The sequence below is a fragment of the Pleurodeles waltl genome, chromosome 2_2, assembly GCF_031143425.1.
Source record: "Pleurodeles waltl isolate 20211129_DDA chromosome 2_2, aPleWal1.hap1.20221129, whole genome shotgun sequence".
In the NCBI taxonomy this organism is placed as follows: Eukaryota; Metazoa; Chordata; class Amphibia; order Caudata; family Salamandridae; genus Pleurodeles; species Pleurodeles waltl.
Window position 1 is genome coordinate 895,095,701 of NC_090439.1, and position 17,298 is coordinate 895,112,998.

The 17,298-nt window shown below is 44.1% G+C and overlaps 2 protein-coding genes across 2 annotated transcripts in view; one reads left to right on the plus strand and one right to left on the minus strand.

The window, feature by feature from the left end:
- The window catches only part of SLC25A32 (solute carrier family 25 member 32), a 121,336-nt gene extending 120,605 nt beyond the window's left edge, over positions 1 to 731 (minus strand). The window contains exon 1 of the mRNA XM_069220598.1: positions 214 to 731. Coding sequence (XP_069076699.1) covers positions 214 to 364 — 151 coding nt within the window. The 5' untranslated portion in view covers positions 365 to 731. The remainder of the gene's footprint in view (positions 1 to 213) is intronic.
- Positions 732 to 1,540: 809 nt separating this feature from the next.
- Positions 1,541 to 17,298, plus strand: part of DCAF13 (DDB1 and CUL4 associated factor 13) — a 283,160-nt gene continuing 267,402 nt past the window's right edge. The window contains exon 1 of the mRNA XM_069220596.1: positions 1,541 to 1,701. Coding sequence (XP_069076697.1) covers positions 1,632 to 1,701 — 70 coding nt within the window. The 5' untranslated portion in view covers positions 1,541 to 1,631. The remainder of the gene's footprint in view (positions 1,702 to 17,298) is intronic.

The following is a 17,298-nucleotide window of genomic DNA, read 5'->3' on the forward strand; positions in this document are numbered from 1 at the left end:
TTCCAATCCTGTAAGCTTCAGGTATGTTCTTCCCTAACTTTTTCCGCCCAACTGTTGTAGGGCCACAAACATCACAATTTTAACCACTACAGGTCTTACATGGCACAGTGAAAGCGTTCTCTTTCTTAGATGGTAAGCATCAGTGCTCAAAGAGGGACGTCACGTAAAGGCAAGAGTGAGAAAATGGTAGGAGGGATAGGTGAGAAACGTTACCTGCAAAGCGGATCTTAACCAGGTCCAAGGGGTGCAGTACCAGGGTGGACACCAGGCCCCCGCTAAGGCCGGCCAGCAGGTTCTCGTAGCGGACATGTCTGAAGAGAGACGGGCGCTCAGGAGCCGGAATGGGGGACTTCAGCACAGACATTCCGCGTGTCCAGACCTCTGGTAAGAAGGGAGTTTAAGGCTGCACGAGGGGTGGGTAAAAGCGCATTTATCTATAACGACGGTATGAGCAACTCGGAAGGGGGTGACTATTTATACGAATGCTAAGCCATAAGGGATTGACGCACCTTGGCAGATGACAGAGAGATCAGCAAAGATGCACTATTGGAATTGATAGCAAACCCGGGTGTGTGTGTGGTGAAGATCAGAAAACAGGGGTGTGTTGCCAGGTGTAGGAGCCTTTTTCACTTGCTCATTGGAGAAGGGGGAGTTGCAGCAATGTGTCCTGCGACTAGACAGCTCACAGAAACGCGCACGTTGCATCAGTCCGCTGAATGACGTGACCTTTGCACTCTGACTTCCATGGACAAGGAAGAAGGACAACGTATGTTCCGTGAAAACTACGTTCCCGTCCAGGCGTCATTAAAACAGCGTGAACATCCACAACCAGGCGCAGTCGAACATAAACCACGCAGATAGTGGGTATAAATTAAAAGACTGTTTTCCATGTATCGATATGTGCAAGGGTCTGCGCTAGGTGGTGCGTTAGACATTATTTTTTGCTGTAACAATACCCACCTTAAATACGCATATCAATGAGAGGAAATGACTGGAAGAAAAATATTGACACGTGTGCCGAGAGCAGTCGTTTCAGCTCCATTGTACCGTTACTCTATTACTATGGCGGCCGCTGTTGCTTCACCTCGTCAACTATAATCCTTGGTAGTCCCCGTCCCATCAGTTTGTGATAAAACTAGAGAGCGGACTTTAAAGTAACGCTCAAATGAAGAGGATACCTTGAAAGCAGCGTCTCACGCAAATTCTTAGAAACCACAGAATTGACACGTGCACTAGAAATAGGGAGAAAAAAATCAATATGTTTAGCTTCTGTAATATAATAGTGCTATTTTCAATTTAATTACATGCAATTTTGAACACCAATACTGCAATTTCTTTCATTCACATTTTTGAAAATTAATAAACTGAAAATACCGAGTGTAGTGCAAAATATCCTTCACGTTCTGAATGCAACGCAGGGCAGTGCCACGTTCCGCTCTTTCTCGTTCGGTGGACGAGCTGAGCGTTGAAGTCGTTTCCGTTCAAGATGGCCCCTTCTCCCCAGAATCATGTGCCTACCTTTGTCAGGTCACATGGGAATAGTCAGATCAGTGGTTGAACCTTGACCCTTCCTGACACACGTTGTATACAGTAATGCCCACAGTTGCCCACGCTGTTGGATTAGCAGCAGGATGAAGGTGAAGGTGCTGTGCCGAAACCCTGACGATTATATCAGGGAGACGAAGAAGGATCTGCATCGAGGTGAGAAAGGGAAGTTCTTTTTGGGACGGTTCCAGCTGGAACTGTGCATTTCTTACTGTGCACCTTCGTTCAGAGTTTGTTTAGTCTGATCTAGTCTACAGCTTCTGGACAAAATATACTGCAGTGACCCCACTCGCCTTGAATCCCAGTCCCCGAAAAGTCCCTTTTCCTTATTTCTATGGTCTTACCTTCTAAAAAACACTACATGTCGCCCTCTTAGGAGTCTCGAAAAGGGTCCGTCCACCCTCGAAGTAGGTAGGGAATTCCCGCCTCTTGCCAGGATGACGGACAGCTTTCCAAAACGACCCCACTGCGTTTTACCGCCGATTCCGGTGGTGTGTTGTTGATGCGCAGAAGTACGAGGACATCTCCACAAAGACGCACTAGTAACAATAACATTGCCAAAGGCACACAAGGTTGCTGGAGACGTTTATCCCGTGGCCCATCACGTACCCCTATTGTACAATATAAACAGGGTACATAAAACATGCTAGGTAACGCTTACTGACATACTCGTAGAAAATACTCCGGTTGTGTAGGCCACGATGCTCATTTTACAGAAACTAAACCGCAAAGGAAGCACTTACCAATATAAACGTAGCAGGTGCCGCAGTCGAAGCTCAGCTTCTGGAAAGGACAAGCCACCCTAACTCTCGGGCTTGGCAAAGATAAAGCAAGGCTGTGCGCTCAGAGATCCCATAGCAGAGGAAGATCCAGAATCCTTCCTGGAGGTGAACTGATGATGTACTGGAGCGTAATCTGTATCTGACTGTGACGCGCGGTTTCTATCTTCCTCTCCTGGAGACACAGAGTAGAAGGTTTTCCCCCTTTATGAAGCACCTGTAAGCTCCGCCCGCTGAGCCACGCCCCGTCAACCCTCGAAATAGGTAGGGGAATTCCCACCTCTTGCCAGAATGATGGACAGCTTTCCAAGGCGACCCCACTGCGTTTGCCGCCGACTCGCGTGGTGCGTCGTTGATGCGCAGGGGCGCGAGGACATCTCCGCGGGGACGCACTAGTGGCAATGACATTGCCGGGGGCACACAAGGTTGCTGAAGACGTTTTGCCCCCGTGGCCCATCACGTACCCTAGTGTACAATGTGGACGCGGCAGATGCCGCGGTTTGAAGCTCACCTTCTGGAAAGGACGGCCCACCCTGGCTCTTGGGCTTAGCAGGGATGGGGCGGGGCGGGGCTGTGCGCTCAGAGATCCCATGGCGGAGGGGATCTGGAATCCTTCCTGGAGGTGAGCTGATGATGTGCTGGAGCGTGGTCTGTGTCTGACTGGGACGCGCGGTTTCTGTCTTCCTCTGCTGGAGACACAGAGTGGAGGGTTTCTCCCTTTGTGGAGCACCTGTGGGCTCCGCCCGCTGGGCCACGCCCCGTCCACCCTCGAGGTAGGTGGGGGAGTTCCCGCCTTTTTACCAGGATGATGGATGGACGACTAAGTATTTTTTACCCATGTTTCTAATTATGTATTGTATGTGCAGATGTGTGTGTGTATAGTCGTGTGTGTGTGTGTATAAATATATATATATATGTGTATATGTTGTTTCTGTGCCTGGCATGTTTCTATGAATTTCTGCTCTCTTTTTATCACACTTATCTACTCATCGCTCTTATGTCATGTCTCTATCAAACTATCCTCCATTCTCACTCGGACTCATCCCAAATCCCTTCGACCACTTCCATCTCCTAAATATCTCTGCCTAAGCTCATCCCTCCACCCCCACATCTAACTCACCAAACCTCACTCTACCTCTGTGACCTCCCACACAACCCTACTAAATTCTCCTGCATTCATCTCACCCTGCTACTATGCTCTCCCTAACCCTTCCACATCCTCTTTCCCCTCCGCCCCCCTTTTATTCATCTCAAGCCTTTGGATTGAGCAAATGAAGGATAAACTCCCAATTAACACTTCTGGATTTCTTTCCTCCTCCACCCCTCCATTACTCCAGTCAATCTAACTAACAAACTCTCATATCCGCAACTCAAATTAACTCATAATAATACTAAAACTGTACTCCTTATTAAATTATACTAATCCATCACTAATTCTTGTTGGGTACCGGAGTAGCGTGCTACTCATCGAAAAGCGCTTCGACGCCTCGTCAGGGGTAGTAAGCGCTATATAAATACGATTACAATTACAATTACAATATGTGGAATGTGTGGTCTTTACAGGATATCCTCTGTGAGCTAGTGACAACTGTGGCTGGGAGCTAGGATTGCAGAGAGCAATTGTCTGTACATCTGAGACTCCCAGAGATGCCTTCGTAAATTAGCACAAGAATACAGTTTCATTTAGGTAAACCTATCTATGACAATTCCTCTGTTAAATGATAGCGAAGGTCTGGGATCTTGACCCATGTTCAGATTACTGATCATTCAGTCTAGCGATGAGAGAGGAACTTGTTTATCGCAGAATCAATAGTGGGCCAAAAAGGTTTCTTATTGCTTCAATAAGTGTCACTTAGGTTAAGTATTTTTTATTGAAGCTAGCTGGTAAGATAGAGGGACTGAGAAGAGTGATTGCTGCAGGGACGTTACAACTGACCAATAACATGAAATCTCTTTTTACCTTGGAGAGGATTTAGATTTTCATTTATTTGTTAGACTTTTTTTTTTTTAATAGCACCTTGTCACCTGGACAAGTATTAAAGTGCTTTACAGAAAATAACAGATTTGCAGGAGCACCAACATGGAAGAGAATTTGTGGGGAGGCGGAAGGGAAGGGGGGAGAAAGCGGAACTGGGGGACAACAGTGTGGAAAAAGAACAGATGGTGGACCGAATGCTGAACAATGTCAAACTTTCACTCCCAGTCACAGATCTAGGCCTAAATCCACTGTTTATGTGCTTGCTACGCCATTCCAGTTTGGACTCAGCCACGTGCAATTCAGCCTTGACCCTTCTCCCCACGAGAACAGTCCAGCACGAACTGTCAGGCATTCCCTGGACTGGAAACAAGCAATCTTGGACCGGTTTAGGGGTATCACCCCTCATCAGCCAGGCTACCTTGAATGCTGTGGCATAGCGAGCACAGCACACACACGTCTGGGAATACCCTTTCCACTTAGGGTGACAAATGGAAAAAGAACAAATGACAAACGAAATGCTGGGCAATGTCAGACATTCACCCTCAGTCACAGGTCTGGGCCTAAATTCATTGTTTCTTGTTCGCCACACCATTCCAGTTTGGACCCAGGCATATGCAAGTTAGGCTCAACCCTGCTTCCCATTGGAACAGTCAAGTCCATACTGTTAGGCCAGGTCCTTCCTGAACCAGAACACAAGCAACCCAGAATCTAGCCCTTGAGCAGCAGGGTCAGGACTGATTTGCATATGGCTAGGTCCAAACTGAGGTAACATGGTGAGTAAAAGAACAATGAGTTAGGGTGCTACCTGAGTGATTGGCAGTAGTTAGACAAATTGCAAGCATTCCTCCAAACACCTTTTGTGTGTTTCATGTCCCGCCCAAGGTGGCATGGGTATGCCCAGACGTGGGTCCCATGCTCCCTGTGTCACTGGAACCAGGCTGTACCTGGCTGATGAGCCCCTAACTAGGGCAAAACTGGTCCTGGGTAGCTTGTGTTCTCGTTCAGGTAAGACCTGTCTTGGCAGTTTGGTCTGGAGTGTTCCCATGAGGAGCAGGGTCAACACTGATTTGCATATGGCTGGGTCCAAACTGAGGTGGCATGGTGAGCAAAAGAACAATGGGTTGGAATGCTAACCCGAGCAATTGCCCGTACCGTATTTAGAAAAAAATATCCTCCCATCACCTTTTCTGTGTTTGATGTACTGCCCTAAGTGGCATGTGTATGCCCAGATGTGGGTCCCCTGCTCACTGTGTCACTGGAACCAAGCTGTACCCAGCTCATGAGCCCAAAGCTGAGATGAAACCGGTCCTGGGTTGCTTGTGTTCCAGGTTCAGGAAGGACCTGTCTTGGGAGTTCAGGCTCGACTGTTCCCATGAGGGTCAAGACTGATATGCAAAGAGTTGGGTCCAAACTGAGGTGGCATGGTGATCAAAAGGACATTGGGTTGGGATGCTACCCCAGGCGATTGACAATGGCTAGACAAATTGCAAGCATTCCTCCCATCACCCTTTGTGTGCTTCCTGGACAACAAAGTGGACTAGGAGAAAATCAGTAAGCAAACATTTCTTTGAGGAATATTCAGTAGTAAATGAGTGAGTGACCAAGGTGGAGATCTTCTGTGCTGGTCACCCAGGAGAAAGAGGTATTGTCTGTTGAGGTATAAGTTGAAGAGGAAAGTCTTGAGGCTTTTGCTGAATGAAGAATGTTGTGACTGCATCTTAGTTCAAGTGGCAGGGAGTCCTAGACGTTGGGAGCTGCTTCAGAGAAGGATTGTTTCAGTGCTAATGAGGATTTGAATATGATTTTCAGGGTTAAGGAGGATTTGCTTCTAGGCAGTCTTACACCTCTTGACAGTATGAGGAGATTGGATAGATAGGTTGGTCTGTTGTGTGTGAAACTTTGTATCTGATGCACCCAATTTTCAACATCATCCTTGCCTCAGGAGGGAGTCTATGGAGGTCTTACAGAATCGGGGAAAAATGGTTGAACTTTATATTCCCAAGAATGAGTCTTGCAGTGGAGTGGAAGATTTCTTTTAGCTGGGCCAGCGTTGGTGCGAGAACTCCTTATAGGATGGTATTTCTGAAGTCAGTTTATGAAAGTATTAGAGCATGCTCGTGCTGCTAATAAAAACGAGAGAGGAGTCCAGCGCGCAACCCTTGGAGCAGAATTGTGTGTTCTTCTTCTTTTTTTTTTTTTTCAGATGATATCGGAGAAATAAGGAGAAATTCCATTTTAATCTGTTTAGTTTCAGATAATGCATGTCCATCCAGTCGTGAATTCATTTCTGGCCCATATGTAAGGTGTGTAAGTCTTGAACCGAAGGTACGTTTATGTATAGCTGGGTGTCCTCTGCAAACTGGTGAAGATGAATGCCATGTTGTTCAGGAGCATTTTAAGTAGTTCTATTTAAAGACTGAATAGGATTGGGAAGGGTGGGGCGACTTGCAGGACTCTGCATTAATTATTTCTGTAATGATATGAAGTTTCTGAGGAAGGAGTGGGAACGGCTTAGAACCAATCCTCCTAAGACCCCCATCCTAAGTTCTATGGTATTAAGTAAGAGATTGTGGTCCACTATGCTGCACATTGCTGATAAATCTAATAAGACCAGTAGGTAGACTTCTCTTTCATTAATTATATGGTACAATTCCAGGTCATTGTATTACTGCTATAGCCTTCTGTGAATCTCGATTGGATGTTGGAGAGAAACTCCTTGTTGATTATGTGATTGTTTGGTTGGTATGCAACACATTTTTCAATTACATTTCCTAACCAGGGGAGGGTGCTGGTGGGTTTGAAGTTTCTAGAATTTCAGGGTCGGCTTTGGGCTTTTTAAGAATCCGTGAAATCTGGCCCGATTTCAGACCACGCTCTGGGTTTGAGAAACATTGTTTATTGTGAGCTAGATTGATGCAAATATATGGGTGTTTACTTTGATTGTCTTTGGGCTGGGATTGGAGGTGGGTCACATTTTGCTGATTCTTTTCAATAGGGCTTCTACACAGACACCTATAAGTTGACTGTTTTGAAGTAAAGACTGGCAGAAAAGAAGGATTACCAGACATGTCCGCTTTGAGTTTTGCAATTTTGTTAGAGAAAAAAGCTTGAAAATTGTTGCATTTCATGTTGAAGTGGAAGGGAATAGTGCTAATGCTGGCTTTAGAGTTTTCTTTATTGAATTTGAATAACGTGCGGGAGGAGTTCAGTAAAAAAGAATGTTCTAGTCTTCGCATAAAATTGAAAATTCTTACTGCAAATGCTAGAAACATTTTCATTCTATGTGCCACCACTACTGAGGCAACATCTAAAATAGGCTTCTAATATACTGATTTAAAAGTAGACTTGGATGACCAGTCTGTATTTATAAGGATATCATCCAACTTGGACCCTGAGGAAAAAGAATTGGATGCCATTATGGAAGTAGCGACAACAGCCAGCAGAGCCATCTGGCTAAGGTGGCAATCACTACAGGTTTGAAGGGGTTTTACAAAGCAGTCAACAACTGACCTCCTCCATATTAGGAGGAAATTCACTAGTACTTACCTCATAAGCTTTCAAACATTGTAACACACACAGCTTATGGTTACTAGGGAATTCTGGGTAAGAAACAGATCTGCAATTTGTTTTGTTTGTGGATAAATACTTATGTTGACTTATCCTGCCAACATTCTAAATAATATTGATGTTCCATAGAACTGAGTATTTTGGTTGAGTAGCTTGGCCATTCGCATACCACATAAAAGCTTGCACACAATCGGATCTTCCTCAACAGGCTTACCTTCCAAAAGGACATGACCCACATAAATCACTGACCTAAAGTTGTTGAATGACCAATAGGCCAAGCCAGCAGATGACAAAGAAGACAGAAAATTTGTGACTGACCAGCCGCCTGCACAAACAGAATCTGCACCCGCTCACAGCACCAGCCACAGCAGCAGCATCATGCTGAGGCTTAACATTTACGGATTCCAGCGGAGCATGCTTGCTCAATGAAGGCCGTATCATCCTGCAAAATGCCTGGGAGATTCCATCTCTTGTGGGAATCTTCCATGCCAACAGCGAGTGGGGCCCTGAGTGAATCAGACGGTCTGGCTGCCCCACAGGATCCAGCAGCAAGTTCCACCAAAATGGAATTAACAGTGGGCAAGCACACGCCAGATCAAGGAGAAATGGAAACCAACCATGCTTGGGCTTTCCAGAATGGAGTCACAAGAACCACCTCTGCACTCTAACTCCTCATCTGCGGAAAGAAGTCTGGAAATCATCATAAACGGGGGAAACACATAATTCAAGGAGAGAAACCAGTTCTGAAGGAAGGCATCCGTGGCCTGGTCTTCCGGATCCAGGTGCCAACTGAAAAAGGTCAGAAGCTGTTGGTTGAGATGAGAGATAAGCAAATCCAGTACACAGGGGCTGCATAGGCAGTGAATCATGTGAAAGACCTGCGGGTGCAGTCTCCAGTTGCTGAAATCCTGTAAGTGATGGTAGTGCCAATCCACAAGAATATTGTGTTGGCCCAGGAGCCACTACTGAAAAGCAATGTTGAAGGCAAAAGTGCTAAAAATCCTTGGCTATCTTCGCAAGCAAGTGAGATTTGGTCCATTCCAACTTGTTCACATATCCAACCAGTGGAGACCTCGTCCATCCACAGAAAAAAGCAAAAATCTGTTTTGTCCAGAGAGAGACTCCAAATTGCAAAAGACACCACTAGGAGCTCCAAGCAATTGATGTGATAGGCCAGCTCCGGCGTAGACCAGTGGCTCTGGTGGAAACTGTGCCACATCTAGCAAACCCCAACTGCTGGTGTCTTATTCTATAATAATCATCTCCGGAGCTAAATCAAAGATCGCTGAGCTGTTCCAGGCCTCCATGTGGTCCAACCAACAGGACATTTCTGTCACGGCTTCCTCCAACAAAATCATGTACTCCGAGTAACTGAGACCTTTGTGGAGGTGACAGATTTTGAGCTGTGGAAGGGCTCTGTAGTGGAGAGAGCCTGGGAAAATTGCTTGAATCAAAGAAGCTAGAAGCCCAACAAGTTGAGCTATCTATCTCAAGGATATTGTCTGTTTGCACAACCCCACCTCCTTTTTGATATTCTGGAACTTTTGCCAGGGAAAGTCCAGTTGCATTAAGAATAAATCCATCTGAAAGGCCAGGAATTCCAAACATTGAGACAGGACAAGGATTGCCTTCTGGACATTGATAATGAAACCCAGATCTTGAAGAAAGAAAATTGTCCACTAAGTGAGTCAAGACTGTATGAGGATTCTGAGCCATATTAATGATGTCATCCAGGTAGAAGATCAAATATACTCCTCTCGCTAGAAGGGACTCTTATCACTGGTCTCATGATGTGCGTGAAGAACCACAGTGTGGAAGAGTGGTCAAATGGAAGGATTTTGAACTCTTAACTACAATCTAGCCATAGAAACTGTAGGAAACTACGATGAGAGGCAAAAATCGGGATGGTTGAGTGCGCCTCTTTCAAATCCTTCCGAACTCCGTCGTGAAGGATGTCCCGTAAAAGATGGATGCCCTCCATCTTGAAGCGCCAGTAAATCAACTAAGCATTGAAGGCCTTCAAATTAAAGCACCTGGCGTGATCCTCCCCTTTCTTCTCCACCAGAAAGATAGAAAACTGGACAGGTGAGGAGAAGTCAACACTATATCCCCTTGCTTTAGGACAGTCTGAATCTCTGAGGAAATGAAATTGTTCTCTTGTTGGGAAAAATACATTATTTTGCGCCATGATTTTCTGAATGGGGTATCGTAAAACTCCAACAAGAACCCCTGCACAGACTCGAGCACCCATGCGTCCTGGGTTAACACTTGCCAGTTGTGCAGAAATAAACCAGTTCTGTACCCCCTCCATCCCCCTCTAGCCCCCTCACCCAACCACCCCCCCAAAGCGACCTCCTGAAAGGAATAATTCCCACCTGCACCTCCAGATTCCTGCGAGGCTCCTTGGGCACCTCTGTAGTGCCATCTCCTCAGCTTATTCCTGCTGCCTTGTTTGCAGGAAGGATTGAAGGTCAATTTATAGGAGGGATCTTGTCAACTGCCTCTACCACGTTGGTAATAACCACACTGCTGGCCTTGATAGTATCCTCGGCCGAACACCTGTATCCTGAAGCGTCCAGCCCTGCACAAAAGTTATTGATGAAACACCTGCTTGAGGGACCACTGGGCCCTGTTGAGAGAACTGGGGAGATCCGGTCTAGGGCATTCTCATAGTAGTCTCGCCCTGACATCTTTGTCAAAATCCTGGTGGTAATGGCACTGGATATAATCTGCCACTTGATGAAGGAAGCCAGATGGTGCAGAAAGAGTGAATAATCTCTGTCAGTTCAAAATCCATTACCCTTGTGTTTTTCGGGGATTCCTTGTGGCTCGTTTTAGGTTTATGTTTGCTCAGGCCAGGCTTGTCTTCATGCCCGAACTCTCAGAATTAGAGGAATCTGAATCCCTAAGTGTTTGAGATGGGGAAGAGGCCCTATCCGGTGGAGCACTATAGGCATGATCTCCTTACAGCCAGCCTGCGAGCTTCTCAGAAGCAGCAGAATGAACATCTTTGGTGGATTTTCTCTTGGATTTGGTTTCCCTGAGGCGTGGGCCTCATTAGAAGTGAAAGAGAGGGGAGCAGAATAGCCACGGAGATGCTGTGTAAAAGGGTCTAGAGCCCTGACTAAGACTGTTGAACACCAGTATCCAATGCTTTCACCAAATCATGTTCTTGGGACCCTTGAGGGTCATCATAGTATTGAATGACTGTTCACTTCAATAAGAAAAAAAATTCTACCTAATTTATATAATCTATTTTATCTATCTATCCTTTGCAAAGCAGAGGTTCAGTGAGGGGTGCGATCTAAAATTATTTGAACCCCAGGCTGGCAAATAACTTATTCAGGTGTGGAGGGAGCAGCCTGCAGCACTCTCGGTAGTAAAACACCTCTGGAATTGTACAGCATTAATGGATGAGCAGACACAGGGCATTGTCAAGGAGTCACAGGACTGAAAGTGCATCAGCGACTTTAAGCATGTCACCTTCGCATTCGCAGAAGCCATGCTGACTACAGCTGGCCGCTTGGGGGAGAATACGCACAGGACCAAAGCCGGCGCAGAAATAGAAAGAGGACTGCGGCTGAAGCGACTCACACGTTCTGGTTCTCTGCTCTCACTCCACTGCGAGGGGCATACGTGGCAATGCCGTGCTGGCAGGAGGCAGAAGCGCTCCCTGAGAGAAAAAAACTGAAAAGAAAAGGCAAATGCGCACATAAACTGTGACAAACAAAACCGAAGGCAGGATGCAATATGTGCTCCAGCGAATAAGAAATACAGTAATAACAGCACTAATCAATCAAAACTAGTACAACAAAACACACACATTCACATATTAAGTGAATATAAGACAATAAATGGCTAAAATCACATAGTAAGGAAGGGAATGGGTACTTAACTGGTTGTGAAGCAGCAAAGAAAGAGGACACAAGATGGCTTTTTTGGAGTTATTTAAGCTGTGGGCTCTATGAGTAGTATATGTGATGGTAGATATTCATGGGAAATGTAGTGTTTTAAGTTTTTGACTTTCATTGGCTGCTGAAAAAAATAAAGCATAGAAAGATAAGCATAATTTTCACTTCCGGTTCTAACCTAGAAGAGGAGAATAGATTTTGAAAGAAGGTTAATGCATTGTGGATTTTGATTTGAAGAGCTTTGTGGCCTTTTCCCATTGGATTTAGTCCAGTCCAATTTATCATTGTGGCATAGTCTTTCCAAATTTTTGATTTCCTTTGTGCATGCGTTTAAAGGCCTTGTTGTGCTATGGTTTGCTGTTTAGGTCGAGCGCACAAGCGCTTTGACCTGTTGTAAATATTGTGGGCTTTTATCCACGCCCACCACACGTCCATCACTTTCAATCATTCGTGGACTTGCCTTCCAAAAATCCTTTGTTATCATTGGTAAATGCTTTACGTTTGTCCCTCCTTGAGGCGGTTTTTTTACTGTCTTGCAGACTGCCCCTGTTATATGGATAATTGAACGATTGCCGGTACGTTTGACTGCAAGCTTCTTTTTCTTTTTGTGTCTCTCCTTCACGCTCATGGCAGTTTGAATCGGTTGCTAAAGTCAACTTTTTTACTTTTCATTTTCAATTTAGGTGGCAAGAAAAGTCCAGTTAGGAATTGAGAACGCTAATAGCTCTAACTCAAGCAAATGCGAGACCCATTCCATTGCAAATGCTTGTTTTAGTTTTGATGGGGCTATGTTGTCTGCCAAAACCCTCCAACAAATGTATGAAACTGTTCTCCTAACCAAATGCTCACCCCAAGATGTCATTTATGTGAGAGATTTAAATGTCGACTGAGGGAACCCCCACTCAAACACCTTTAAAGGTCTAGACCATTGCTTCTTACGCCAGGGTAGCAGACCCGCAGGGGTCCGGGAGTCCTATCCAGGCAGTCCACAACAGCCTACAAAATTGAATACTAGAAGATTAATATAAAATATATAAAGAAAACAAAATGTAAAATTAAAAGATATTAAACCACTCTCCATAAATATGAAGGATTTTGAAATTGAAGCATCAAAAGTAGGATTATATCCTTAGAATGTTTTGTAGGAGCAGTGCAAGCACAGTAAACCGATGTTAGTATGTTGTACTGCCATTTGATGGAGTTTGTTTGACCAATGACTTTGTGTTTCACCACTGCGCATATTAGTTGCTCAATGTTCACCAGTAGCACATGGTATGTTTTGTTCAGTTGAGCCGCCTATGGGCTTTGACATGGCATTAGCCATTACTTTCTGTATTCAGTTTAGCCGCCTATGGGCTTTGACATTGCATTAGTCTGTATTCTGCCTATTGGCTTTGACATGGCATTAGCCATTACTTTCTGTATTCAGTTGAGCCGCCTATGGGCTTTGACATTGCATTAGCCATTACATTCTGTATTCTGCCTATTGGCTTTGACATGCTGTATCCAGTCTAGCCGCCTATTGGCTTTGACATTGCATTCCTATTGGCTTTGACATGATGTATTCAGTTTAGCTGCCTATTGACTTTGACATGCTATTAGATATTCTGCCTATTGGCTTTGACATGATATTATATATTGCATTTTGTATTCAGCTTAACTGCCTGTTGGCTTTGACATGATATTATACATTAAATTTTGTATTCAGCTCAGCTGCCTATTGGCTTTGACATATTATACATTGCATTTTGTATTCAGCTCAGCTGCCTATGGGCTTTGACATGATATAAGACATTGCATTTTGTATTCAGCTTAGATGCTTATTGGCTTTGACATGACACTAGACATTGCATTTGATACTTAGGTTAGCTGCCCATTGCCTTTAACGTGGAGTTAGACATTGCAGTTGAGAATCCAAGCTGTATTTTTCCAAGCTGTGTTTTTGCACCAGAGAACCAAGATGTTTTTCTCACAGTAGACTAGACATGATAAGAGAGAGTACATGGGTGTTTTTCTCTTCGCTTGAGCTTGGGAACAGGAGTAGTCTTGGAGACCTGGCCAGTCTCCAAAAGGCTTGCTCAGTTTCCCAGGTCTGAGAGGAGGGGGCACACCTTTGTAACGAATGTAACAGGCTGCAGAGGGTCAGATTCGAATCTGCCGGACCTCGTGCTGGAGCTTGGCGCCAGCTGCCAGCAATCCCGTGTGGGTAGATGAATCTCTTTCTCGCGGCTGACAGGGGTCATCAGCTTGCAGACCTTAGAAAGATGAAGCTGTAGATAGTTTCCCACACGGTGAAGTATTTGTTTTGCTTTGCATTCAATATCTTATAAATATAACCTGCTGTGTATATTGCAAACTGATATATTTTGTTTGATTAACGCGGACTTGAAAGCTACTAATTCGTCATACATAAAAATTGGGGTTGGGGAAGAATTAACAACAATAAAAGTCTTCTTTGACCTCAGAAGTGCATTTCTGGTGTGTTATGTTAGTGCTTAGAAACTAGCTAAGAGGAAAGCACTACATATGTTCAATTTGTGTCCTCAACAGAACCACTGTTATGTACGGACAGAAAGAGAGCATGCTTTAAGTACAAAAAAGACAATGTGATATGCTAGAACCTACCATATTGCTTCATCGTTAGTAAATAAAACCACATTTCAAAAAGCTTCAACCTTCCCACTAAAATGTAAATTTCAATTTTTGGATATTTTTTGTGAATTAAAATATTTAATAATTTGTGTATTTGTTCAAGCTATACTTGTTCCTGTATTTGTGTGTATTGTTTTGAGGTTCATTTAATTGAAATTGCTTAGACTGGGTCCCCAGCTTTCAGTAGTGACTCAGTGAGGTACTTCAGAGGTCAAAAGGTTAAGAATAGCTGACCTAGAGAATGTAATATTACACTACCCCTCTCAAATATCTATCCATCGGAGACACAACAAAGGAAAAATCTTATACCTACTTTTCACATCTATTGATAGCTGCAACCGTCTCCCCCAACACCCATCCCTACTCATCGAATTGGACAGGGTCAACCATTTCTGCATTCAGTTCCACAAGAAAGGGCCCGATTCCAAACTCTGTGTGCAAAAACACAAACATTTCTGCATTGAGACCTTAAACAAACACCTTCTACCAATGTTCAACATGATTGTTCAATATAATCACATATGTGCCCGCTATACTCAATCAATAGACAGCTTTGCAAACAACATAGCCCCCTCAAAATTAAATAAGCATTTGCAATGCAATGGGTCTCGCATTTGATGTGGTTGGAAGAGTTCAAACAATGCTGAGCCCATCTGACTGAATCTGAATGGAAATATGTAGACTGAGCATGAGGAGACGGACAAAGTGTTTCCCTGTATGCTTAATTTAGATTCAGCCTGGGCAGTATCAACATGACTACTTGTTATTTCATTACCGTAGAAGTACACCTTTATGGCCTCCCGAGCTAATTACTTCCTACTGTTAGGGAATATCCTACCCTCACAGCACAACTGAAAAGTCTAATGTGGAACAGTTGTTTAGCCACAAAATGCATACTTCTGCAGGTTCTGCCGAGATATATCATCATTACATTGAAGTGAGGCATCATACTAGTCACATAAAGAAGAAATTAGTTTATGTATAATGGAGGAGACATACAAAATATTTGAGGCTTTGCTAAGGACATTAAGTGCTAGTTTGATCAAGGTACCCTTGACAAGGATGATCTTTCATTTGATCCCCAACCATACTTGCTGATAGAAATGATCCATGCCCTGATTTTGGAGAGATGGACACATGAAATGGAGAGCCCTGCAAACCTGTGATGTAGACTCCTGATGACGGATGTGCTTTCCTATATGAATCTCCTAAAAAAAGCTTCCCCACTCCTATGATTTTGTGACTGACCTTGCAGATCCACGGCCCTCTTCTTCCATCACATCTACATCTGAAGCTGCACCTAAACTTTCTTTTCCTTATTAACTTGTGAGGCTCATCATCATGATGTACTGAATTCTGTAAGTTATTATTTATCAGGTGTAAGATGTAGTGTGACCGTGATAGTGCAGTGCACTAGGTAATGCTCTAGGTTGTATCTTCCAACACGTTTGGTGATCATGTTCTCACTGCGTGGACAGAAAGCTGAAGCCAAGAAAGAGGCCAGATAAGACAACAGTCTTGCCTTCGGAGCGTTTTTCCCTTGCTTCCTTATGTTCTCTCAGCTCTCTGATATGCTTTGGATTCCAGTGGTAGTTCACTTGTGATACTTAGTGTAAACAAAGTTGACCACTAGTGTCTTTCATTCATGAATCATGCTTCTGTGGTTGGAAAGATGTGTACAGCGCATACATAACCTGATGTAGTCTCTCCAAAGCCTCTTTGGAGCTTGCAGAACTGCTCTGTATGGTGAATTCAGCATATAAAAGTGGAGCGCCTCAAATGATGGAGGAGTGGAGCAGCTGAGTCTGAGGTTCTTCTTAAGAAAGGTTCTCCTGAAATTTCAGATGCTTAAGTGCTAGAGCTGGGGCTCTGCTTAGTGTTGAGAACGCCTTAGATGAGAGGCAATCTGCGTTTTCCAGGTGCATACTAGTAGGAAATTCAGTATTGGGGAGTCTCTAGCTGATGTTGGGTCTTTGAGCATATGTTTCACCTAGGCCCCTGGCTGTGCATCTTCTATTGAACATTTATGTTTTAGCATGCTTGGAAAGCAATACAAACGATCTTGAATGAGGTCCACCTATCATGATATTGAGATGATTTCAATGTGAGTCACCCCCTCTGAAAGAAGCGGATTTATAGAAAAGTGGGTCTTAACCAGTGATTCATTTGTGCTTGTTGTTTCGGGTGCTTTGAAATTCGATGTAAAGGCATGCGTGGTTATGGCTGTGTTGTAATGGCATGCGTTATAACAGAATTTGTGGTTGCGTTATAAAACCATTTCCAAGTCAGCGTGTATCCAATGGGGGCCTGGATATGACAACTGTAACCAGAAAACTTTTTTATTTTGGTCCAGTCGATCCAGACATCAGAATATTTCAGAAATCAGATTACATCTTGTGTAACATCAGCAAGATTCTCACCTGATTTCTTAACAAACAGGAGAATGTCATCTGCGTACAGTCATAGAAGGAATCGTCAGGGTGGGGGAGTGCTATACCTCTCTCTAGGTTCTTGTTACCCTTTAAGAAAGCAAGAAGTTCAATTATGAAGAAGAATAAAAGAGGCAACGGGGTATCCCTGTCATGTGCCCCTGAAAACTGCAAAAGGGCCAGAGAGATACCATTAACACAAACCCTAGCACTTTGGGTAGAAAATAGCAATTCAAAGAGTTTAGAGAAGTACCTACCCCAGCCCATGATACAGATTACTGAATCTACAAAACGTCATTTGAGGGATGTTAAATGCCTTTTCGGCATCCAAAAAAAACAAGAATTTGCAATGCAGTAGGTCTCGCATTTGTGCGAGTTAGAGCTATTGGCATTGTAAATGGCAATGTCTTTTACCTGTGTGTTTTGGTTTGGAGTGG